Source organism: Lathyrus oleraceus, chromosome 4 (assembly GCF_024323335.1).
Source record: "Lathyrus oleraceus cultivar Zhongwan6 chromosome 4, CAAS_Psat_ZW6_1.0, whole genome shotgun sequence".
NCBI lineage: Eukaryota > Viridiplantae > Streptophyta > Magnoliopsida > Fabales > Fabaceae > Lathyrus > Lathyrus oleraceus.
In genome coordinates this window covers 212,977,091-213,003,954 of record NC_066582.1, presented here as the reverse complement: position 1 = coordinate 213,003,954, position 26,864 = coordinate 212,977,091, and the positions used below count along the sequence as shown (strand labels likewise).

Genomic DNA, 26,864 nt, shown 5'->3' with positions numbered 1-26,864 from the left:
TGAGCATTGCTGATGTGACGAAGGTGACCCGTAGTGGTCGTGTTTTTGGGCCCGTGTTCCCGAAGAGTGTAGAAGATATATTTGTCAGTAAGAAGGTTGATGTGCCTGCAGTAGATCCAGTTAGCGCTCCAAGATGTCAGTCAGGTGAATCCAGCAGTTTGAAGCCTAATGATGATGATGAGGTACTCCGTTTAATCAAGAAGAGTGAATTTAATGTGGTGGAGCAGCTTCTCCAAACTCCTTCCAAAATTTCAGTACTATCTCTGCTCATGAACTCTGAAGCATACAGAGAAGCATTGCAAAGAGTATTGGAACAAGCTTATGTAGAGCATGATGTGATAGTAGATCAGTTTGACCATATTGTGGCTAACATCACTTCTTGCAATAACTTGAGCTTTTGTGATGAAGAACTTCTCGGGGAAGGTAGAAATCACAACTTAGCATTGCACATTTTAATGAACTGCAAGGAGGATGTGTTTTCCAATGTGTTGGTTAATACCGGTTCTTCATTGAATGTACTCCCCAAGATAACTCTTTCCAAATTTTTGTATCAAGGAGCTCCGATGAGGTACAATGGCGTGATCGTCAAAGCTTTTGATGGTTATCGCAAAACTGTTATTGGTGAGGTAGACCTTCTGGTGAAGATAGGTCCGAGTGATTTCCAAATTACTTTCCAAGTAATGGATATCCACCCGACCTATAGCTGCTTGTTGGGAAGGCCATGGATACATGAAGCTGGAGCTGTGACGTTAATTCTGCATCAAAAGTTGAAGTTTGTGAAGAATGGTAAGCTTGTTATCATCGGTGGAGAGAAGACTCTATTGGTGAGTCACCTATCGTCTTTCTCGTATGTGGAAGCTGAGGATGAGGTTGGAACTCATTTCCAAGCTCTATCTATTGATGAAGAGAAGAGGGTTGGGGAACCTATGTCCTCTTTCAAAGACGCGCATGAAGTTGTTGAAGATGGTAATTTTGATCAGTGGGGCCGGATGGTAGAGGTCGCCGAGAACAAGAGCAGAGCTGGTTTGGGATTCCAACAAGGGACGTCTGTGATTAAGGCTGAAGATGTGCAACCCAGTTTCCATAGCGGAGGGTTCATTCATGGTAATGAACAACACTTAGTTGTCGTGATCGAGGGGGATGAAGATGAAGACTACACCAATTTTGTGACGCATGGAAAAACTTGCAACAATTGGACCGCTGTCGATGTTCCTGTTATTATGCATCGCTCTAAGTAATTACTTTTATTGTTTTTAAAAATCCTTCTCTTATGCCTAAGGGAGAAGTGAATATTGTTTGGCATCTTTCAATTTGATCATTAATAAAATTCAATTCTATTCATCCACATCTATGATGTTTTATCTTTACTTTTTTGCTTTTCTGAAAATGGTAATTACAAAAAACACAAGTAAATAATAATAATTATCCATCTGCATAATATTTGGTCACAATTCACTTCTCTAAAATCAAAATAACAAATCATTATGCACGTTGGTTTCTAAACCCATTGAATACAATGATCATACTCCTTCTCCAAACTTTGAATTCCCTGTGTTTGAGGCAGAGGAAGAAAGTGATGAAGAAGTGTTTGATGAATTGTCCCGTCTACTTGAGCACGAGGAAAAAGCCATTTAGCCATTCGAAGAGCAGATTGAGTTAGTCAACTTGGGTTCCGAAGGTGATGTGAAGGAAGTCAAGATTGGGTCTCAACTGTGTCCAGAGGTTAAGAATGGGTTGATTGATCTTCTTCGAGAGTATTCAGATGTGTTTGCTTGGTCTTATCAAGACATGTCTGGTTTGGATTCTGAGATTGTGGAGCATAGATTGCCGTTGAAGCCAGAATGCCCGCCAGTCAAGCAGAAGTTGAGGAGGACTCATCCTGATATGGTAGTAAAGATCAAAGAAGAAGTGCAAAAGCAGATTGATGTTGGTTTCCTCGTTACTACTGAGTATCCGCAGTGGGTGGCCAATATTGTTCATGTTCCGAAGAAGGATGGAAAAGTCCGCATGTGCGTTGATTATAGAGATTTGAATAAATCTAGTCCAAAATATGATTTCCCTCTACCACACATTGATATGTTGGTAGAAAATACATCTAAATTCAAGGTCTTTTCGTTTATGGACGGATTTTCCGGATATAATCAGATTAAGATGGCACCCGAAGTTATGGAGAAGACCGCATTCATTACACCCTGGGGAACATTCTGTTATAGAGTGATGCCTTCCGGTTTAAAGAATGTTGGTGCAACATACCAGAGAGAAATGACCACTCTTTTTCATGATATGAATCATAAAGAGATCGAAGTCTATGTTGATGATATGATTGCTAAATCCAGTGACGAAGAAGGACATGTTGAGCATTTGTTGAAGCTATTCCAGCGTTTGAGGAAGTATAAACTCCGCTTGAATCCCAATAAGTGTACATTTGGTGTTCGTTCTGGTAAATTGTTGGGCTTCATTGTCAGCGACAAGGGTATTGAAGTTGATCCTGCCAAGGTCAAAGCAATACAAGAGATGCCTGCGCCCAAAACTGAGAAGCAAGTCAGAGGTTTTCTCGGCCGCTTGAATTATATCTCAAGATTCATTTTGCACATGACTGCCACATGTGCACCTATATTCAAGCTTCTTTGGAAAGACTAGTCTTGTGATTGGACCGAGGACTACCAGAAAGTTTTTGATGGTATCAAAGAGTATCTGCTTAAGCCTCCAATTCTGCCTCCGCCTGTTGAAGGAAGACCTTTGATCATGTATTTGACTGTGCTTGAAGAGAGTATGGGTCGTGTTCTATGTCAGCAAGACGGAACTGGAAAGAAAGAATGTGCTATTTACTACCTCAGTAAGAAGTTCACCGATTGTGAGACTCGATATTCTATGCTAGAGAAAACTTGTTGCGCGTTGGCTTGGGCTGCTAAGCGTCTACGTCAGTATATGTTAAACCATAACACTTGGTTGATATCCGAAATAGATCTAATCAAGTATATTTTTTAGAAGCCTGCTTTAACTGGGAGGATTTCCCGTTGGCAGATGTTGTTATTAGAGTATGATATCGAATATGAATCTCAGAAAGCAATGAAGGGTAGTGTCTTGGCTGATCATTTGGCTCACCAACCGATTAAAGATTATCAGTCAGTACAATATGATTTTCCTGATGAAGAGATCTTATACTTGAAAATGAAAGATTATGACAAACCATTGCTTGAAGAAGGGCCAAAACCTAGTTCCCGTTGGGGCATGGTATTCGATGGAGCTGTTAATCAGTATGGTAATGGCATTGGGGCAATACTTATTACTCCTCAAGGCACATATTTTCCATTTACAGCTAGATTGACTTTCAAGTGTACGAATATTATGGCTGATTATGAAGCTTGCATTATGGGGCTTGAAGAGGCTATTGATCTCAGAATCAAATATCTTGACATCTATGGAGATCAGCTTTGGTTGTGAATTAGATCAAAGGTGAATGGGAGACGAATCAACCCAGTTTGATACCATATAGAGATTATGCGAGGAGGATTTCAACTTTCTTTACAAAGGTTGAGTTTCATCATATCCCTCGAGATGAAAACCGGATGGAAGATGCTCTTGCAACGTTGGCTTCAATGATTATGGTGAAGTATTGGAATGAAGTTCCTAATTTGACTATGATGCGTCTTGATAGGCCATGTCATATGTTTGCTATTGAAGAATTCAAAGATGAGAAACCGTGGTACTTTGATATTAAGAGTTTTCTCCAAAGTCAGATTTACCCGTTTGGGGGATCATTGAAAGATAAGAAGACTTTGAGGAGATTAGCTGGCAACTTCTACCTGAATAGTGATGTGCTTTACAAGAGAAACTTCGATATGGTTCTGCTCAGATGCGTGGATAGACACGAAGCAGACTTGTTGATGACTGAAGTCCATGAAGGATCCTTTGGTGCTCATTCCAATGGACATGATATGGCTAAGAAGATGTTGAGAGCAGGTTACTATTGGTTGACAATGGAATTTGACTGTTGCAAGTTTATGAAAAAATGCCACAAGTGTCAAATCTATGCAGATAAGATTCATGTTCCTCCGACACTATTGAACTCCATTTCCTCCCCATGGCCCTTCTCCATGTGGGGAATTGATATGTTTGGCATGATTGAGCCCAAAGCATCGAACGAACATCATTTCATTTTGGTGGCTATTGACTACTTCACAAAGTGGGTTGAAGCGGCATCGTATGCGAATGTAACCAAGCAAGTTATTGTGAGGTTTATCAAGAATCATATTATATGCCGGTATGGTATGCCGAGTAATTTCATTACTGATAATGGATCTAACTTGAATAATAATATGGTGGAAGCTCTTTGTAAAGACTTCAAGATTGCACATCATAATTCTTCTCCATACAGACCTAAGATGAATGGGGCTGTTGAAGCTGCAAACAAGAACATTAAGAAGACCATTCAGAAAATGGTTGTGACGAACAAGGATTGGCATGAGATGCTCCCATTTGATTTACATGGGTATCATACATCTATCCGCACTTCAACATGAGATGCTCCCATTTGAAGAGAAGAGGTTAACTGTCATGTATCATGGCCAGTTATACCAGCAAAGGATGAGGAAAGATTTTGATAAGAAGGTCAGAACTCGTGTGTTTAGAGAAGGTGACCTTGTGCTCAAGAAGATTCTATCTTTCAAACCAGATTCTAGGGGCAAATGGACTCCTAATTATAAATGCCCATACGTTGTTAAGAGAGCCTTTTCAGGCGGTGCTTTGATTCTTTCAACTATGGATGGTGAAGAGTTCACGCGTCTTGTGAATGTTGATATAGTAAAGAAATACTTCGCCTAAAAAGAAAAGAACAACTCGCTAAGTTGAAAACCCGAAAGGGTGGCTTAGGCAAAAATGAGCGTCTCGGTGGATTGAAACCCAAAAGGGCGATCCAGGAAAAAAATTAGATACATAAAATAGAAAATTATCCCGATAAATTGATTACCCCACCTTGGGGAAATTTATGCAAAAATTAGGGGTTATGGCAAGTAACTGCATCCTGTTGAGCTTCAGTCTTGAAGACGTTCTTGAGCATAATACTTGGTTCTGATTCATCTTCAACCAAAGCTAAGGGCATAGTGGATATTGAAGGCGGTAGAAGGATTAATGATCATTGTATTTAATGTAGCCCTTTTCCATGTAAATTACCAATTTTCAACTTTTGTAAAGATCTATGGAGTCTTGTCATTTACAGACTACCATTCTATTAAATAAAGTTGAGCTTTTTATCCAATTGTTTCCACTCTTATTTATTCAGCCAATTAGAATTAAATTTTATTATGATCATTTTGAAGTTAAAGTTTTAAAGTAAAAAACATGTTTTCTTAAATAATAAAAGCAGTAACTTTTAAAAAGCAATATCAACAACGGTTTGAAAAGCGGTAAGCCCTAAATGCGAAGCATTGTTGGTTTTTCCCCAAACGATTGACATGATCCTTATTTCATCCCCAACAGCATTTCAGCAGCCGAGTTTGGTTAGTTTCCCCAGCTAAGTTTGTATTTGCCTCCCATGAGTTGTAGGCGCGTCCTAGCGGCAGTTCGCACAGTTCGGCAGAATATTGCTTCCCTGCAAGTTGCCATCAGAATTGTCCCTAACCTCTATTAGCCCTGATCCTGAGTAGTGTTGTAGGTGTCCCCTGCAGTGTTGTCTCCCATTTGGCATGGTGTTGACCTAAAATTCCCCGCAGAGTTGATGTTGCAGTTTCCTCAGCAAATCCTCTCCTCTCTCTCCCCAACCTGGGTTGAGCCTTTGAGGTGGATGATTCTTGTGCATTCCTTTGCACCTTATTCTCTCTAGTAATTGTTTCCTCCCTTTGTGGATTGGCGGAGAATTGTACCGATGATTCAGACCAGTGACATTTGTATCCTTTGTGATTGTTTTGTCAGCATAATCATCATATATACATATACATATACATATACATTCATTTCATTATTGCATTACTAATACACTTTGTGATTCATTATTTCTCTGATCCTCTGCTATGGTGATATACTTTTCCCCCCATGCAGATTTGGTTTGTTTGTCCTCTTTCAATTGTAGAGTGTCATCCCCCTAAGCAAAAATAATTTAACCTTTCTTATTCCCCACCGAGTTGCTTCCTCGTGGATGATTGTTATTTTAGTTTCCTCCCCAGTTGACTATCTAGATGGAACCACTCTCCTTGAGCTATATACTCATTGGGTTGAGTCTTTGATTGACCATTTCTTTCTAGATCTTACCTAGATAGATGCTTTTGGTCCCCTTGAGAGTCTATTACCCAGTAACTGGTGATATTCTTCTCATTTTGTGCAGATTTTTTTACTTTTTGCCTAATACCCAGCAAAAGTAACCCTTTTCTCCCCAGCGGATTCGTTTTTCACGTTTCCCCAGGAAGTTTATCCTTGATATGTTCATCCTAACCGATGACAGATATTTTCTTCCCCTACTTTGAGTTTATCCTTGATATGTTCATCTTAACCGATGACGAATATTCTCATTTTGGTATTCTACCCAATAAAAGGTAGTTGTAATCCTTATTTCTTTCCCCAAAGAGTTAATCCATGATATGTTCATCCTAACCGATGACGAGTTTCCTTTCTTTGCGGTCTTCTGCCCAGTAACCGGTAGTTGAAAATCCTGCTTTCCCTTTGCAGAGTTTATCCTTGATATGTTCATCTTAACCGGTGACAAATATTCTCTTTTCGGTATTCTATCTAGTAACTGATAGATGTAGTTCCTATTTCTCCCCTCGGACTATATCCTTGATATGTTCATCCTAACCGATGACGGATATCCTCTTTTTGGTATTCTATCCAGTATCTGATAGATATAATTCCTACTTTTTTAGGTAGTTTATCCTTGATATGTTTGTCTTAACCGGTGACAGATATCCTTTCTAATGTCCCCAGGTGAGTCTATCCTTGATATGTTCATCCTAACCGATGACAAATATTCTTCCCCTTTGAGTCTATCCTTGATATGTTCACTTTAATTAGTGACGAATATTCTCTTCCTTTGTGGTTTTTTGCCCAGTAACCGGTAGCTGTAAATCCTATTTGGCTTTTCTCCACCAGTTTATTCTTACCCATTAACTGGTGATGAATATACCGTTTGTCTGCCCTCAGCGAGTGATCCTTGATATGTTTACCCTAACCGGTAACGAATGCCCTCCCTGTCAGAATTTGTTATACCTTTACCCGATAACTGACAATGGATAATATACTTCTATTTCTCCTGTGTTGAAGATCTTTTCTTCCCCAGTTGAGTTTGAGTGCGCATTTCCCCCAGGTAATCGCCTTTTCCTGCTTAGGTCGAGTATTTCAGCTTTGTTCTGATCTACCCGTTCCCCCAGCAGATGTTTTTCTTTCTCCGGCTGAGTCTTTCCATTGATTTATTTTCATGGAATCCCTCGAGTCCCCCAGCAATTTTAAGTCGTATCCTGGCCTACGCACAACTTTTTTATCCCTAGAGTTTATGTCTCCCAAGTGAGTTTTCCTTATGGAATGCATTATTCTCCTGCGGACTTTTAGTCTCTCCGGATTCTTTTCCTTTGTGGCAACATTTCCCCCCACAAAGATTATTGTTGCATTCACATCATATACATCACGAGGACTCTTAGGGACCAAAATTTGTTTCTATATGTTGTTATTTAAGCCCATTCTATTGAGTCGATACAAAGATTTTTACCTTCATCTCCTCAGCTATAACGCTCTTAAATAGGGGCAGCTGTAAGACCCTAATTTTGACCCTACGATCCTTCATGTTATTATCATCATATGAATTAGCATTGGGATCACACCTTGGCATCCTCCTTACCCCTCATTCATTGGGTTTGTATTGGGAGAGATCACCAAGCACATTTGATTTTACTAACCCAAATACCAAAAATATGTCATTGTATAGTTTAACTCTTTTGTAGGTAGTGAACATGCTCACCTATGCTCTGTCAAGCTCACATATAGGGTATAAGACCCTCATTGCAAGGAGCTCAATCAAGAAGTGGTTAACTATGGCTCTAAGTATCATATATGAATCCCCATTATCTTCACATGTTATTTTGGTCAAGAAATCATCAAGAGTTTGGAGTTGGTTTTCCTTGGAAACCCTAATTCACCTGGGTATCTTGTGTAACTTCTTCAACAAGTTTCTTCACCAATTGATAAAATATTTTAAGGTATACTTAAAATTTCATCATCTTATACATATATGGTCCTCCATGAGTCCCTAAAGTCAATAAATTAGCAAGCTAGCAAGTTGGTTCATGGTGGTTGACCAGAGGAATTCAACTGATCAAAATTGGGGTTCCCTAGACCCTATCTCCTACAATGTTTGTCATATGAAAATAATTCCAAGATAAAAATTACTCTAAATGACATTACAAACAACTTTTATGTTGAGGTCAAGAGCTAGTTTTTCTTGGAAAGTCATTTTATATGGTGAAAGATTATAGGTCATTTTGTCTAAACCCTAATTTGGAGGTCAACTTCCCAAGACCATAACTTGCTCAATTTTTATGAGATGAAAGCCATTAAAGTTGAAAAATCAAATTCAAGATTCTAATTTAACTTTGATGTTTGGATGAAATGCAAAATCAAATTTTAAATGCATGTGATATAAGGAGAGATTATAGGTCATTTTGGGCCAATGCCATTGAACAAGTGATTTTCCTCAACTTCTAAAATGCATAACTCCTTCATGATAAATCCAAATGATGTCAAATTTGTGACAAATTTGAAGTTCTTTTAGAGACCTACAACTTTGGGAAAGGAACGTTTCTCATTTTAAGCCCATAGAAAAAGTTACTCAAGGTGGAAGAAGTGAACATATGGCTTGGTACTTAGATATTTTTTTTTTGATATATTTGATTTTCCAAACATCCACCTCAAAATTCATCATGATCCAAGCTTCAAATGGAAAAATGTCCAACATGAAAGTTGTTCCTCTTGACCTAACCTTTCTTAAAAGTCCAAATTCCCATTTGGACAAAGTATGAGTGACTTGCGCATGCCTTAAAGTTGAGTGACCATTTGGCATATTTGAACTTCCACTTTCCACACACAATTGCATGGCTTGCTAACATGCATTCATCATTGCTTGCACATGATTTTTGGACCTGAATGCATCATTAGATGGGCCTATCACACACCCATGCATCCATGCAAGGCATTTTGCTATTTTTGAAAAGTTTGAAAGAAGTGTGCAAATATCAAAGGCTTTGGCTATAAATAGAAGTGTCTATGCTCAGAATTGAAAACCCTGGCGCGCCAACTTTGAATCTCCAACCCTAAACCTCCATATTCAAAGGATAACCTTGAGGATTTTCATTGAAAATCGAGTTTGAATCTCCACTATTTTGAGATTCAAATCTCCAAGAGTCCTGCTTCTTTCTTGATCCATTTCCACTCCGTGAAGCATCCAGAGCAAGGCCAAGTGCAGTTGAGAGCAAGATCATGTCCATCTGAACCTGCAGTGGAGGTGAATTTCTGAATTTTCCATCTCTTTGATTCTCACTAAGTTCTCCACTATTCTTGATAATTTTTGGTTGTCTGAAGTCCTACCAATGTAGGCAACAAGATTAAGTTGCTTTGAGGTCAAATTGAAGCAACTCAGATCATGATCCTCAAAATTCAAATCCCTGTATCTTTCAATATACTTGGAGTTAGGTGAAATTGAGGCTAGATTCGAGCTCCTGAGCATTTTTACTTTAAATTCATGTCCTCCTTTTTCATTTTGGTGATGGTTGAGGGTGGACCAGTCCGGTGAGGTCCATCGGAGAAGAAGACCGGAGCTATGGCTCCGGCGATGTGTTGGCATGTCTCCAGACCATAGTATCCGTCTATTTTGTTTTAATCTTGAGCGTCCAAATTGATTACCACGTGTGTGACACATTGACTAGGGAACATCATGGAACACGCACTCTGATCCACTTGATCTGCCACCTCAATTAATGAGGGATATTAGTGGTCCACGTATTTTTACATTTTCTGATTTTTATTTTAATTGCCTTATTTTCATTAATTCATATTAATTTTAATATTGATCCAAAAAATATGGGACTTTCGCCAAAAATTCTCAAATATTTTTCTCTTTCATTTTCTGAATTAAAATTATTTTTTGGATCAATATTAATATTTTTCATGATTTAATTGTTTTTGTGCATATTTTTAATTGTTTAAAAATACTTTTAAGTTTCCAAAAATAATGAAATTTTTCCTCCAAGGTCCTTTGAACTTGTTTGACCTATGATAAATCTCTTGGCTATTTATTTGGTGTTTTGAAGAGGTTTTAGGATTTTGACCAACCATAATTTAATTTAATATATTTTTAATTGATTTTTAATTGTTTAATTGCAAATAAATTGTGTTGAGCTATTTTTGTTGACTTGCTGAGTTTGACTTTTGTTGTTGGGCCTTGGTCAAGGTTGATTTGACTTTGTTGAATTAAAATCATTGGATTTAGGGGATTGATGAAATATACATTTCATCTCCCAAAATGAATGAATGATTTTAATTTGATAAAATTCCTCCTTTGACCAATTTGTGTTGATCTCATTCCCTCTCCCTCTTCATCTTAATCCCATTCTATTCCCATTCATTTCTTGGACCTATGATATCTCGATACCCTAAGGCTAGTTGATTGCAAAATCAACATAAGTATGGATGAGATTAGGTCCACCCCCTTTGCCATTTTCTTTTAAGTGTGGTATGTTTTAGGAGTATGGTTCATAATACCATATCTCTAACATGCATTAACACTAAAAATGGCCCGTCCGCAAATAGTTGTGACTTCTACATAAGTCCAATTATGATTGCTTAACATAGCGCTAAATTTTGACCCAAAAGGCATAGCATTCCAGTAAGTGAGATTGTAAGTCTCCCCCCTTTCATGGTATTGTATGTAGACTTGGCCTTTTTTCTTTCCTTTGGAAGATGTCTTGGTTTAAGGATCCATGCTTGTGAATAGAGGGTTGAGTATTTTTCAAAGAATGACTTAAACAATTGAAAAGCAAAAGAAATACTAACTTCTAATCAGCTAACATTTGACTAACTTTTAATTTCAAGTCATTTACCTTTTGCACTTTAAATTCAAGTCTTTATTTATTTTCCATTATTCATACCATTTAACTTGTTTACTTTAATGCCATTTTTACTTTGCTCACTTGAGCCATATCTTGTGATTATATTGTGATTGTATATACTTATTTGTGTATTTTGTTTGTGTTTGTGGTCTTTTGACCTTAATGTACAAAATAACAATAAAAACTCTAAAAAAGGGATTTGTGTAGACTGTTGGATTTGATCTGAGACATTGGACTTAGGATTAGGCAACACTCCCTATGCAAAAAGGACTTGGTCAATGCCAACTTTTCTGAAGCCAGTCATTGTGAATTGAACTTTCATCTGATGCAAGTATTGAGACCCCTTCTTAAGTTCATCTGCTACATGGTTTTGATGAAGTTGTTACTTTGAACCTGTGTTTAATGCCTATCTCTGAGCCATTCAAGGAGTATCTCATATGATACATAGGAGATCATGAAGAACATCATGGAGTTGCTAAGCTTGGATGTGGATATCTTTATTTAATGCCTTGTTCTTCACCTTGCTATTGTGTGTATTGATATTGCTTGATTCTAAAGTCCAAGGGAAATTGGGTTTCTATATGACATTCTTGTCTATTGGATTGCATCCCATTGGTCAGATCTTTTCAACTCTTAACTTTTAAATTTTTGCTTAGGATTAGTCTCTTCGTCTTCTCCCACTTCTTTAATTTCAAATCTCTCCCTCCTTTTAAAATCTTCCTTACTTGTGATTTCTAAACTTAGTCTCTTTATTGCAAATTAGAACCTTTGACCTTATGTCATTGCATTTTAAAACTCTTTTTCTTAATCAAATTTGTAAATGAATCTAACCATATTGACTTAAAATTTCAGAAGACAAAAAGAAATAATACCCATTCAAACTCTTTTAGGCCTTTGGTGCCTCTTTTAAACTTGAAATTTTGTTAAAAGCAACTCACTCACTTTGAAATTGTTACCACGAACTACGAGGTTTTGATCCCTCATTTTATGTTGGTACGTAGGCACAACTCCGAAGGCCTTGTCAAACATAAAATATAATTAATGAATTCTTTTCTCATCCTCACACTCTATTTATTGCAAACATCATTTTATGCCAAAACACTACACACACAAAAAGGCTCCCTAGGAGTACCCAAGACACTTTGGGTGCTAACACCTCCCCTCTGTGTAACCAACCCCCTTACCTGTAATCTCTGGCATTTTATTAGTTTTGATTTGAAAACTTCTTATCTTTGGGTTTTCGTTCGTACTTTTCCCTTTTTCCTTTGAAACAATAAAAGCGCGGTGGCGACTCTGGTTTTATTGACGTTAAGTTCATCCATAGCTTAATGGTCATGAATTTACCGCTACAACCTATAACAAAAAGATTAAGTCAAAAGTATTTTATGTCGAAGATTATGTCTGGAAAGTTATACTTCTTGTCGACAAGAAAGACGAAGATTTTAGAAAATGGTCACCAAATTGGGAAGGACATTTCAAAATTAATCAAGTTTTTCCAATAACGCGTATGAAATTGATGAATTAGGCCCTGATAATCAAACCTTGCGAATAAATGGGAAATATTTTAAAAATTATACGCATATGCTTTAGGAAATCAGTATAAAAAAAAAGGAAAATAGTACACAAAATATCATTGATTTGGGTAGAATGAAAATATTTCAAAAGCCCTGAAAGCGAAAGATAATTCAGAAGGCCAGAAAAAAGAATAAAAAAACAATCTAGAGCCCTAACTCTCGTTTCATGCTATCAAAATGAGTATGTACATGGTCGAGCCTCTGATCAATTTTAAGGTCAAGCATGTGATTTGAGACCTTGGGATTGATATGGTACCTTTGACTTTGGTCTTATTTTGAAGACTTGACTTGGATACTTTGGTTTCATGTGATACATGGATTATTCTTTGCTTATTTGGCTTGCTTGAGGCTTAATCCAAATGAGGGAATTCTTGCTTAACTCCTGTCATAAAGCTTGCTATCTTTTGATCAAATTTTTCCTCCATAGCTTTTACTTTATGTTCTAGGATAGTCTCTTCATCTCATTCCCTTCTTTAATTTTCAAAATCTTCTCTCGTTTTTTCAAAAACCTTTTTATTTTCAAACTTGAACCACTTTCTCCATAAACCTTGACTTTTGGCAAGTGATTTTCAAAACCTTTCCTTAATAAATGCTAATACATCTTAAGCATATTCAAACCAATTTCAAAAAGACTTAAAAAAATACATAACTCATTCAAACTATTGTGTGCCCTTTGTGCACTTTTTCTTTAAAAACTTTTTCTCAAGGTTTAGACATGAGCCATTTCCATAATTGAGATGTAATTCTCCTATCCCCATAATATTGATGATAATTATTTTCCACCTAAGAGAGCTAGTGGCATACTTGTTGATCTTTATCTAAGTTGGAGCCCTTCTCCGTGGTGATGCACAATTCTCATACTTATGGGTGGCTAGTTGAGTGTTCTCCTTAAAATAACAAAATGTATTTTCATTAAAAATGAATCAAAACAAACATTTTGTTATTTTTACCACGAACTACGAGGTTTTGATCCTCTATTTCACTTTGTGGGTACGTAGGCACGAGGCTAAGAAAGTCTTAACAAACACGAAAATTAAAAAAAAAACATTTTAAAAGAGGAATTCCATAACGCATATCAAATTGAGGAATCATGCCCTGATAATCAAACCTTGCGAATAAATGGGATATTTTTAAAAAAATTATCGGATTATGATTCAAGAAATCAGTATAAAAAAATGAAAATAGTACTCAAAATATCATTGATTTGGGCAGAACGACAATATTTCAAAAGCGCCGAAAGCGAAAGATAATTCAGAAGGCCAGGAAAAAGAAAAAAAAAAGGAAAATGATAATACCGAGGTTAGAAACTTGTCAATACTTGAGAAGGGTGCCGATAACATATAACTTTAACTATGTACCTATTTCCTGGTGAAAAGCAAAGGTGTCTGAGATGTGTTGTGCCATAAGGGTGCAATCTGCCGCCGACTGATAATAAGATTGCCACCAGTCCTCGAACTCTTTCGTGTAGTAAAAAGAGAGAGAAAACCTAAAAGAGGGAAAATCGAACGATTTTTTCTTGAAATTTATGAGGCATTGGACTAATGTCTCCTCAGAAGAGTTAGCAGTAGAGATGAACATACAATCTTCCGAAGGAGTAAGAAACTTAGGGAGAAACTGACTTAGGCCAAATTGCTTGGTTACCAAGTTGGGCTGGTATTCAGCCAGTCTTATACCGCTCTCAGCAGTGGAGAGCTTCGTCCATAAAGGAGTAGGCCGAAAACACTTCATAAGGATACCATGGATGTCATTTTCCCCTTCAACAGTAGGACTGGGGAAAGGTTTGTGGAACTATGCCAGACCACGCTGTCGAGCAGCAAATGGCGCCATGGTGGAGACAAATGTTTTACTCTTGTAAAACATATAGACGTACTTCTTGGACGTCTCTTGCAACATAATCTCGCCATTGTCAAGAGTAGTGTGGGCAAGTCGGGCACCTTCAACACCCAATATCATATTAGAGTGAGTTTCGGGGTGCAAGATAGGCATGAAAGTGGCATTGAGCCACAATTGCAGTAACCAGATGGGACCCCCTATTTGTAAACTATTGAGGTAAGATTGCCTGATGATTTTATGGCACGACGTCCCCAACAATTTGTAAAGGCCACACAAGACTTGTTTGCTAAGACAAACCTTGTGTTTTTCATGAAGTTGAGTGGCCAAAGGCACAAACATCTTCATAATTTGGTCCCCACAGGTTAAAAAACCTAGTGATTTAACCAGTAAGTCAAGAACTCTTTATGCTCGTAAGAATCAACATCTCCAGTCAAGCCACAATGATCCCTGATGAAAGAATCGAAACCCCCATCAAAGAAATTGAAGTCTGGTTTGGTCAGTGATGATTGGGATGGTTTATAATCTTCCCTAGTTGGTTGAAGACCGACAATGGCAGCAAGGTTAAAGAGAGTAGGGGTCAACATCCTACAAGGAAGGTGGAAAGTGTTGGTGGTCGATTACCAAAATCACATCGTGGCAAGTAGCATGGCAGGGTTATATTTGAGGTGCACCCTTGAAAGCTGAATGAGGTCGAAATTTTTTCCTAACTCCTACCATATAGCTTTTCTCCTTTTCTCCACCCTATTTAACCATGTTATATAGGCTGAGTCAGGAGCCTCAAGTGGGGGAGGAAAATATACCTGGTTTTCTAGAAAACAAAATTCAAAAGGTTGATCACAGAAAACCATGGGTTCCCGCCCATGGTAGTTAGGGAAGTTCTTTTCCAAGAAGCCAGACTTCCTGACAAGCCTAGGAAGAGGACCCATAAATGCGAATATGATGTCTATAAGACCCCAATTTTGACCCTAAGATCCCTCATGGCATCATAATATTGCATTTGCATAGCCTTAAGGATCATGAGCATCTTGGTTCCCTTTGCCTTTGGGTGGGACTCCTTGTGATTGGTTTGAGATCACCAAGCATGCTTGAATTATACATCATTGTTTCTCTTACTTTTGTTTACTAAAAAAAAAAAAAAAAAACGAAAATAAATAAATAAATAAATAAATAAAATATAACAAAAAATTTTTTGGACTTGGGCCTCTCTCATTTGAGCCCACAGGTCCACAAAAACCAGGTTATAAATTCAGAGTTTCAGTGAAACAAAAGGAGATTCCATTCCTATTACCCTGGCAGAAAAAAGAAAGTGAGAGAAGAGCTGACAGAGTTCAGAGCAACCTCCAGAGGCTGAAGGGAACTCATCGGCAAAGAACCAATTCCCTCTCATATAAACCCTCAGATTGCTCTGCAAACCTCACGGGTGCAACTCAATTTCAATCGATCCTCCCCAATCAGGTATGCCCTATTTCCACTACTTTATACTTTCAACCTGAAATTTTTTGATACCCTTTTAATGTATGTGTTTGACAAGAGGTTTAGGCCTCCTGCCCTTGGTTGCTTTTTGTGAGCTTTTTTTTGTGAATTTTAATGGCATGATTCATGTGGTTACATTTTGATTTGGGGGCAACTCTTGATTACCCTATCTTGTTTCTCTAACTTGTTTGTTGAGTTTTTTTGTGAGGGCTCACATGACTCTTGCAGAGATGGCCTGGTGTTCCACTTTATTTGTGGGATACCCCCTGGAGGTTTATTCCGATTACCTGTGCTTAATGACTTGAGATATTTGTTTGTGACTGCTTATTCCAAAGGATGGGAGCTACTTGGATCATCAATATGATCTCAAGAGGGGAACTCCTAATGTGGTTTTATTTTCTTTTCCCTTATCTCTTGTATGTTTAGGAATTTAACCCTTTTTTTCCCCCATTCTAACCCAAGCCAAAACTTTTTGTGCAAACAATAACTTTTGTTTTCAACATTAGAAACCTAAGCCTTATGCTTTTGATTTTCAAAACTTATTTTTCATAACACTTATTCTGAATTGAACCTTTTAATCCACTTTAACCATATTTTTGTAAATACTTTTAATTGGTAAATATAACCCATTCAAATACTTTTTGTGGTTTCAATGGCCACCTTCTTAATCAAACCCCTTTTTTTATAACCATTAGCTATTAGGTTTGAGTTATCCTTGAGGTAGATATAATACTCACATTTATCCTTAGTGATGGACAATGAGTCTTCCATGCTTATTATAGGGTTAACCCCTCACTAGCATGTTGAAGCTATCCTCACATGGTGGATTTGTGGTTTTAGGTTGAGGTTTCTCCCTTTGATAACAAAAGACCTTAAGGTTTTTGGACCAATCAATTCACCAGCTTTTTTTTGAATTTTTTTACCCCGAACTACGAGGTTTTGATCCTAATCTTTTTTTAAGATGGTACGTAGGCAATGGGTTCATCCATTCAGACACAAAATGTAAATAAATTTATATATTCTTTTCTCATCCCTTCAATAATGTTTGCACAAATAAATTTTCACAAAAAAAAAACAACAACCTTACAACAAATGTGAAAAGGGCTCCCTAGGAGTACCTAGGATGCTTTGGGTTCCTAACACCTTCCCATTGCATAACCAACCCCCTTACCCAGATCTCTGACATTTTTACTAGTTTTTGATTCGATAAAACTTTTAGGTTTTTGTTCGCTTTCTAACCATTCCTTTGGATAAATAGAAGTGCGGTGGCGACTCGACTTGTATGATTTACCTTGGATTTAGTCAATATCTCTAATGGTAACGAATACCCCGCTACAGAAAAATGGCGACTCTGCTGGGGACAAATAATTTGCCTAGTGGGTTTTGCCTACTTTTCATATTTGTTGTATTGTATTGTATATTTTTTTGTGACATATTTTTGTGCAATTTGGGATTACTGTATTGTATGTAATGATTGAATTGTTTGAATATTAATTCCTTGTATGCTTGGTGATCTTCGTGAGATGAGTTCTATACCCGAACTCGAGTGCACTTAGGATAGGAGAATGGCATAGTCTTGTCGACTTATGTGGAGTTATTCCTTAGCAAGTTGACTTGCAAGTCCATTCACTTGGTGGAGGTTATGTTGGGATCAATAATGTCACACAAGTAAGTTGTGGTTAGACATTACTTTTCCAATATAGACCTTAGAAGCCAAGGACCTTAGTTTACCAAACCCATCTTGACCTATGCTTAGGATGTAGTGCGAAGGTCGTTCAAGTGTAAGATTTGATACGATTGTTACGCGATACTACACTCATAAGAGTCTCTCTTGAGAATATTTTTGGAATACGAGTAGTAATTTCTCCGATAATATCCAAAAGATGGGATGATGACTATGGGAACCTTTTGTAGAACATGTTCGCAGGTTTAAACCTTAGTACACTCCCTTTTGGGTGGTTCTTAACCTAACTCCATGCTCGTGACTTGCAACAAACCCTTGATCCATGGTTGATCCATTCAGGTATCCTTAATATCAATGGAACTTGGGTGTTGATAAGGTGTAAACCATAATCCACCAAAATGGATGATTGATATTAAGGATAACATGATCCATCCCATGACCTTTGTTTGGTGTGCTTTGCTTGATCCTTGAGTGTGATTGTTGCATTCATGCATTCATGCACCCATTTGCATTCATATCATCAAAATAATAAGAAAATTTTCAAGGAACTTAAGAGGTCTATTTGCAAAATTTTCAGACATGGAAAGACAAAGAAGGAATACAAAGAAGTACAGTTTCAGACAACCAGACTTGAAAGAGTTAAGGAATTTGACATCTTATGTATTAGATCCTTTGGGTTTCAAGGCTCGTTTTGGGAAGCTTCTTCCTCTTCTGACTACTCAGGTGGATGAAGGATTGATGAGTGTATTGGTGCAGTTTTATGATCCCTTGTACCGTTGCTTCACATTTTCGGATTTCCAGCTTTTGCCTACCCTTGAGGAGTATGATTATCTTGTGGGTATACCTATTCTGGACCAGGTGTCGTTCAGTAGCTTGGAGAGTATTCCTACTTCACAAGAGATAGCAGACATGTTGCACATAGATGAATCTCTGGTTGGTGCTCATATGATTACCAAAGGTGGAATTCAAGGTCTCCCTTCTGAGTTCCTCATTGCTCAAGCTACTATGTATGGGAAGGCCATGAGTGAGGACGCCTTTGAGGCCATATTTGTACTTCTCATCTATGGGCTAGTGTTATTCCCCAACATCGACAAATTTGTGGATGTGAACGCTATTAGGATTTTCTCTACTCTTAATCTCGTTCCGACTCTGTTGGGCGATACCTATTTCTCTTTGCATATGAGGAATGCAAAGGGTGGTGGCGCCATTGTGTGTTGTTTGCCTCTGTTGTATAAGTGGTTTATTTCTCACTTACCGCAGACGGTCGCCTTCAAGGAGAATAAGGGATGTCTACGGTGGTCCACGAGACTCATGTCTCTCACTAATGATGATATCTCTTGGTATAACTGTGTGTATGATGGTGTGCAGATTATTGACTCTTGTGGCGAATTCTCCAATGTACCTCTTCTTGGTACATGTGGTGGTATTAACTACAATCATGTTTTGGCACGTCGGCAGCTTGGGTTCCCCTTAAAGGATAAACCCAATAACATTCTGTTAGAGGGTGTATTCTTTCAGGATGGTAAAGATCCCCAAGGCTTGAAAGCTAGGATGGTCCGCGCTTGGTGCAAGATTCATAAGAAAGGAAGGAAGGAAGGAGTTGGGTCCTAAGAATTGCATCGCTTTGGAGCCTTACACTGCTTGGGTAAGGAGGAAAGCTTCTGAGTATCTCATGCCTTACGAGTATCCGAGACCTACACCTATGATTATGGCTGGGCCTTCAACCCTCCCTAATCAAGGAGTAGAGGAGTTGAGAGACGAAGACCGTTCACGTGCCTGGATCCGTGAACGTGAAGAGTTGCTTCAGCAGATTAAGGAGAAGGATGCGTTGATTGAGTTTCTTGAGCATCAGGTTATTGATGACCCTGATGATGTATGGACTTCTCTACTTCCCCAGTCTTCTAAGTTCTGGAAGAGGAAGTATGATCGACTCGCCAAAGAGAAGGCCGATATGGAGGCAGCCTATGAGAGGGAGGTGAAGAGGCTTCACGCATCTTATCTTCCTGTGTCCCGAGCTTTAGATGATTGTTTCTAGGGATCCATAAGACGAATATTTTCCTTTTCTCTTGTATATGATTGACAATGCTGCACTTTTTTTCCCTGATATTATTTGATGAGATATTTCTATCGCAACCTGAAAAATACAGTGTGCGAAAAAACAACCGGCGAAAGAATATGACAGAAGAGTCGCCACCGTGCGTTATTTATCCCAAAGTAGGGAAAGGAAACGCTCGAAGTAAACCTGGAAAAAGGAAAGGACAAGACAGGGTCTCGCAACCAAATCTTGGGTTCGAGAGTCGGTTATGCGAAGGGAAGGTATTAGCACCCCTACGCATCCGTAGTACTCTACGGGATCCACTTTTGTAGTTCTTGTCTAAAGGGTGTGAGTTTATCTTGTGCTGTTTACTAAAAAAAGGGGGTTAAATGAAAATGACTCGCACAGATGTCGCATCCACTACATACGTATCTCATCTGAATATGAGAATCAGAGTCTTCGTAGCTCGGCTGACCTATGGGTTGGGGGGATGTGTGCTTGCTAAGACATCGCGTCTTATGCTTACGTATCTCATCTGGAATGAGAATCAGAGCAAGCCGTAGTTCGGCTAACTACGGGGTTATGAATTGGGTTTGGACGAACGACGTTACTACACAATCTACCGGATGCTCGACCTTTGGAGACTTACTCGCCTGTAGTAGAAGGAGTAAACGTGTGTTTAGGAGAAGAAAAATCAATGAAGGGTTAGGGTTTGGGATGCTCATGCAAAAAGGCAGTCCTTGGCGAAGGAACCTGTAAAAAAAATAAACACACAGAAACATTGCCTCCTATCGAGGTCTTCCAGCTAGGAAAGTAGTAAAGTGCGGGAAAAATGTAAAAGTACCACGCGGATAAAGATCCGAGGTAACAACAATTAAAGGAACGATAAACCCTAAGATCCCTCCAAGCTAACATCATCAAAGAAAGTGGGTCAGTACAGGTAATCGAAATGAAACCTCTAGGCGGTATCCCACAAATAAAGTGGAACACCAGGCAAACCATCTCTGCAAGAGTCATATGAGCCCTCACAGAATAAAACTCAACAAACAGGTTAGAGAAACAGAACAGGGTAACCAAGAGTTGCCCCTAAATCAAAATGTAACCACATGAATCATGCCATTAAAATTCACAAAAAGCTCACAAAAAGCAACCAAGGGTAGGAGGCCTAAACCTCTTGTCAAACACATGCATCAAAAGGGTATCAAATTCACCCATAATACCTCATGCATTTAGAGCATTCAAATTAAAGGCATAAAGATGATGGATATAGGGCAAACCTGATTGGAGAGCTTGATTGAAATTGAGTTGCATCCGTGAGGTTTACAAAACAATCTTTAGGGTTTATGTGAGGCAGAGGTGATTCTGTGCAGTTGAGTTCCCTTCAGGGTTTGGAGGCTACTCTGAACTCTGTTAGCTCTTCTCTCACTATCTTTTTCCCCAGGGTTCTTCTCTCACTATCTTTTTCCTAGACAGGGTAATAGGAATCGAATGAAATTTTGTTTCACTGAAACTCTGAATTTATAACCTGATATTTGTGGACCTATGGGCTCAAATGAGAGAGGCCCAAGTCCAAAATTTTCTTTTATTTATTTATTATTATTATTATTTATTTATTTTCGTTTTTTTTTTCGTTTTTTTTTGTTGAAAAAATATTCTGATTGCCATGATGAAATGCAAATGCTAAATGACCTAAAAATGAATGCATGCATGAGGTGTAAAGCGTATGCTTCCAGGAAAAATGAAGGGTAAATTTTGGGGTATTACAATTTCCATATGTGATAAAATGCTTAATATTTCCAGAATTTACAAATAAAACTCTAAAGTCCCTTTGAAATAAAAAACAAATCATATGCACAAGCATTGCATGCATCATATGCATAAGCAGGTTTTGTTTCCGGTCCCTTGCCCTGTGGTCTAACTCTGTGTCCTTCATTTATTTTGAAGACAAGCTGACTCACCGGTACTACACTAGAGCCAACATTTCAAGACTGATGGATCACTTAGAGCAAGAGAACCGTGAGCTGAAAGAGGAAGTGGCCAGATTGACTGCCCTAATGGAGTCACTCATGGCTGCCCAGAGCCAGTCTTCTCCGACACCTTCAACTCCTCCCCAAAGGACATTTATCTCTGAGATTGTCTCCTCTACTGTGCCCGCTGCCAGTACGCACTTTGTTCCAACAACCATGCCAACCGGGTTCCCGTGGGGGATGCCTCCCAATTTCATGCCTGAGGGTCCTGTTCCTACCTTTGCTTCTCTGCCGGAATCTAGCCCGGTCCTTGTCGTTCCTCCTCCTGTCGTGCATACTTTGCCCAGGGTAGACGACACCATCTATCATTCTGAGCCGTCTGAGGGTCCAGATGTTTATGAGAAGATGGATGCTATGAACGATCAGTTTCTTGAGCTTCGCTAGGAATTGAAAACTCTCAGAGGGAAGGATCTTTTCGGCAAGTCTGCTGCCGAACTCTGCTTGGTTCCAAATATGAAGATCCCTGTGAAATTCAAGGTCCCTGACTTTGAAAAGTACAAAGGAAATACTTGTCCTCTCAGCCACCTAGTCATGTATGCCAGGAAGATGTCAACTCAAACCGATAATGACCAACTACTCATCCACTACTTTCAGGACAGTCTGTCTGGTGCCGCTTTACGTTGGTACATGGGTTTAAACAGCGCGAACATCCGATCCTTCAATGATCTTGGCGAGGCCTTCGTCAAGCAGTACAAGTACAACATGGGTATGGCCCCCGATAGAGATCAATTGAGAGCCATGTTCCAAAAGGATAAAGAAACATTTAAGGAGTATGCCTAGAGGTGGCGAAAGGTGGCAGCACAGATCGTGCCTCCGCTAGAAGAGAAAGAGATGACTAAGATCTTTTTGAAGACTTTAAGTTCTTTTTATTATGAGCGGATGATTGCTAGCGCTCCTTCTGACTTCACCGAGATGATAAATATGGGGACGCGTCTAGAAGAAGGGGTCCGTGAAGGACGGTTAACCAGAGAAGAAGGCTCTTCTGCCAAACGTTATGGGGCGTTTGCAAAGAAGAAAGATGGAGAGGCACATGCTGTGACCTCCCATGAGAGACCAAGAAGACCCTCTGTGATGAGGAAGACCGAGCGTCCCGCCGGTAACCAGCACCAGGTGGCTCATATAGCACCTGTTTTTAGAGACAATCAACAATATCAGCAACAACAGCTTCGTCCGCAACAGCAGGCCTACCAGCCTCGAAACAGTAATTAGACCAATATAAGTTACGAGAGGAAAAGGGTCACCTTCGATCCTATTCCTATGACATACGCAAAGTTATATCCCTCTTTGATAGAGAGGAAGCTGATTACTACGAGAGACCCACCGGCTATACCTGCTAACCCCCAATGGTGGTATAAGCCCGAGTTACATTGTGTTTACCATTCTGGTGCTCCCGGCCACGACGTGGAGAATTGTTACCCTTTGAAGACCAAGGTTCAGGACCTTATGAGGTGTGGAATTCTGTGTTTTGAGGACGTAGGTCCTAATGTGAAGAAGAACCCATTGCCCGAGCATGGGAAATCTGTTAACATGGTCCAGGGGTGCCCTGGCAAATACAAAGTCAAGTATGTCAGTCATATCCGACAATCTCTGGTCCAGATGCATCGTTTGCTATGTGACTACAGTCATTACGAGCATGACCATGATAGATGCCGAGTCTGCTCTATTAATCGATTAGGTTGTTGCCAGGTGCACAAGGATGTTCAGGAAATGTTGGACGAAGGAGTCATTGAGATCCTTCAAAACAGGAGTGTTGATGAAAATGAGCCTGAGGTCAATGTGATCTCCCCAGTGTTCCGGATACCTGAGCCTGTTATCATCAAGTACAATGGTAGCAAGCAGAAGGCTTCTCCCGCTCTGATCATTAAGCCTGCTGGTCCTATGCCTTACTCTTCTGAAAAAGCAGTTCCCTATCGCTACAACGCCGTAGCAGTAGAGAATGGGAAAGAGGTGTCATTGCCCTCTTCTTCTGTTGTGAATATTGCCGATGTTAGCGGTTTGACCCGTAGTGGCCATGTGTTTTCAGCGTCGCTGAAGCCTCAAATTAATGCTGATTTTGTTGAACGCCCGATTGGGAACGCTGTGAATTCTCCGAATCCGGCACTTGCTGTTAAGCCCTCCTCCGTACTGAAAACTCCTACTTCTGTTGTCCCGAGTGGCAATGTGAAAGAAGACTGTGACGAGATGCTGAGGCTCATCAAGAAAAGTGAGTACAATGTCGTAAACCAACTTCTACAAACGCCATCCAAAATATCTGTGTTATCCTTACTCTTAAATTCAGAACCACACCGAGAGGCTCTGCAGAAGGTGTTGGATGTGGCATATGTGGATCACGATGTCACTTTGGAGCAATTCGATAGCATTGTTGCAAATATTACTGCTTGTAACACCCTGAGCTTTTGTGACTCTGATCTCCCTGAGGAGGGAAGAGACCACAACTTGGCTTTACACATATCTATGAATTGTAGAGACGACGCCATGTCCAATGTACTGGTGGACACTGGGTCATCATTGAACGTATTGCCAAAGTCCACTCTCTCAAAGCTATCATATCAAGGATCTCCCATGAGGCAGAGTGGAGTAGTTTTGAAGGCTTTCGATGGGTCTCGCAAAACTGTGATTGGGGAAGTTGATCTCCCAATCAAGATCGGACCAAGTGATTTTTAGATTACCTTCCAGGTTATGGACATTCACCCATCGTATAGTTGTCTCTTAGGCAGACCATGGATTCAAGAGGCACTACGCCAAAAACTTTAATAGACAGCGCACCTTAGAGGGCGCTTTATTACAAAAGCGCACTCTAAAGTGAAGCGAAAAAATAAGGAGCGAACAACTGGAATAGACATCGTACTTTAGATGGCGCTTTTGTAATAAAGCGCCCTCTAAGGTGGGGCGAAAAAATAAGGAGGAGATAGAGGGACAACAATACAGGGCGCTTTTTAGAAAGCGCCCTCTAAGGTTACCCTTAGAGGGCACTTTTAAAAAAGCGCTCTATAAGTCCATGTGCATTTCCAGTTTATAAAGCGCTTTTGGAAAGCCTTAGAGAGCACTTTCATAAGCGCCCTCTTAGGCCCCCTTTAGAGGGCGCTTTTTTTCCACAAGCGCCCTCTAAGGTCCCCTTTAGTAAACATTAAAATTATAACATACTGCGTATTTTGTTATTTCACTCTCTGTTATTTTCGTTCTTTTTCACGTTAGGGTTCTCACTGCTACGATCTTCGCTACTTCTAAGGCGTTCTCCTTCCACCTCTGTTAGATCTACGATGTTTCCTCCTTCTATTAATTCGTTGTTAGCTATTCGATTTTGACACCATAGGTATTTTTCTAATCTTCATATTACTTGGTTTATCTTCTGACGTTCGCTATTGTTCAGACGCATGTTTCGAGTGATGTAGCAACATTTGGAGTCGGTGATGTTCAGGTTCGACCGAAAGGAAACTAAATTTGTAACGTTCCAAATTTATCAGACCATAATCTGAACAATATTTACATGTCATTTAGGTTCTTGCTACGATTTTAACTTTGTGGTTAGCAGACAAATCTGGTCGTCGGCTTTTACTTATTGTGAGTCTGAGCTTTTTCGATAATTTTTGCATTCACATTACTATTTGTTTGGAGGGTAATAAGAGATTAATCAAAATCTCCTATTGCAGGTTTCTTCATCTGCAATGGCTTTGAGTCTTTTGGTTGTTTCAATATCATTCTACTTGAAGGTAATAATAATTTTTTTGTTTGTTATATTTTTTGAACATTTTTTTTTTTGTTTATTTTTATATATACATAATACATTAACTAGATATTACACATGCATTCATGCATAAATGTTCAGAAATTTGTAACACAGATTCACAGGATTATATATCAGTAAATTCTTCTTTATATTTTGGTTTTTTATATGGATAATATATTTTATGTTGAATTTGCTCTCAGGAATATATATCACCAGATTCTGATTTATATGCGACATTGAGCCTCGTATCGGTGGCTGGAGTTGTGGTGTGTAAATACAACTTTATTACACAAATGATGGTTTCTATTGTTTGTTTCCCTAACTTCATTATTATAAACTTTCAATTTCTTTCAGGTCATGGTTATTGCATTCTCTCTGGGATTAGGAGCAATGCCATGGATTATAATGTCTGAGGTACAATTTTCTTCAATAATAATATGCATGACAACCCTATATGAACAAACCTTTGTTGTAATATAATGTGATAGTTGATGTGTTGAATATATTTTACATAATAGATTCTTCCGATTAACATCAAAGGCCTAGCTGGAAGTTTTACAATACTTGCCAATTGGTTCTTTTCCTGGTTGGTTACATTAACAGCAAATTTGCTCTTGGATTGGAGTTCGGGAGGTTTGTGTGCATTGCCTATGTTAATTTTCTATAAATATCTATTGTTTCTAACCAGAAGCTTCCTATGTTTTTATCAGGAACCTTTACAATATATACTGCAGTGTGTGTTTTCACAGCAGGATTTGTTGCCATTTGGGTCCCCGAGACAAAGGGAAAAACTCTTGAAGAAATACAACAGTTTTTCAGATGAAGTTTCCTTTCGAGTAGCACAATAAGCATATATCAGTATTTGTATTTTAATATTATAAAAGCATAAAAAGAACCTTTAGTTGCTCTTGTGAATTATAACAAGCAGCTGTATGCCATTTTCTTCTGGTTACCTCTTGTGGCTGCAACATAACCTGAAATGAGAATATGGTCACAGAGACATGTGATGCATGTAAATGTTAAATAACCACCCACTTTAGAGGGCGCTTTCCAAAATAAGCGCCCTCTAAACCCTTTAAATTTCCACTTTAGAGGGCGCTTTCCAATAAAAGCGCCCTCTAAACCCTTAAAGGTTTCCACTTTAGAGGGCGCTTTCCAGTAAAAGCGCCCTCTAAACCCTTAAAAGTTTCCACTTTAGAGGGCACTTTCTTTAAAAAGCGCCCTCTAAAGTGGCCCTTAAAGGGCTTAAAGAGCCACTTTAGAGAGCGCTTTCACCAGGAAAAAAAACGCTGTCTTTACCTATGCTAGCGCCAGATTAGAGGGCGCTTTAAAGCGCTGTTATAGGCCAAAAAAAGCGCCCTCTTTTCCCTTATTTGGCATAGTGAGGCAGGCACCGTGACGTCCACCCTACACCAGAAACTGAAATT

At 39.0% G+C, this 26,864-nt stretch overlaps 1 protein-coding gene across 1 annotated transcript in view; it reads left to right on the top strand.

Moving 5' to 3' along the window:
* Window positions 1-26,420, top strand: part of LOC127136723 (sugar transporter ERD6-like 6) — a 37,088-nt gene extending 10,668 nt beyond the window's left edge. The window contains exons 3-10 of the mRNA XM_051063250.1: window positions 25,081-25,128; window positions 25,209-25,271; window positions 25,361-25,420; window positions 25,638-25,703; window positions 25,792-25,851; window positions 25,956-26,070; window positions 26,172-26,247; window positions 26,366-26,420. Of these exons, the coding sequence (XP_050919207.1) occupies window positions 25,081-25,128; window positions 25,209-25,271; window positions 25,361-25,420; window positions 25,638-25,703; window positions 25,792-25,851; window positions 25,956-26,070; window positions 26,172-26,247; window positions 26,366-26,420 (543 nt within the window). The remainder of the gene's footprint in view (window positions 1-25,080; window positions 25,129-25,208; window positions 25,272-25,360; window positions 25,421-25,637; window positions 25,704-25,791; window positions 25,852-25,955; window positions 26,071-26,171; window positions 26,248-26,365) is intronic.
* The last annotated feature ends 444 nt before the right edge of the window (window positions 26,421-26,864 follow it).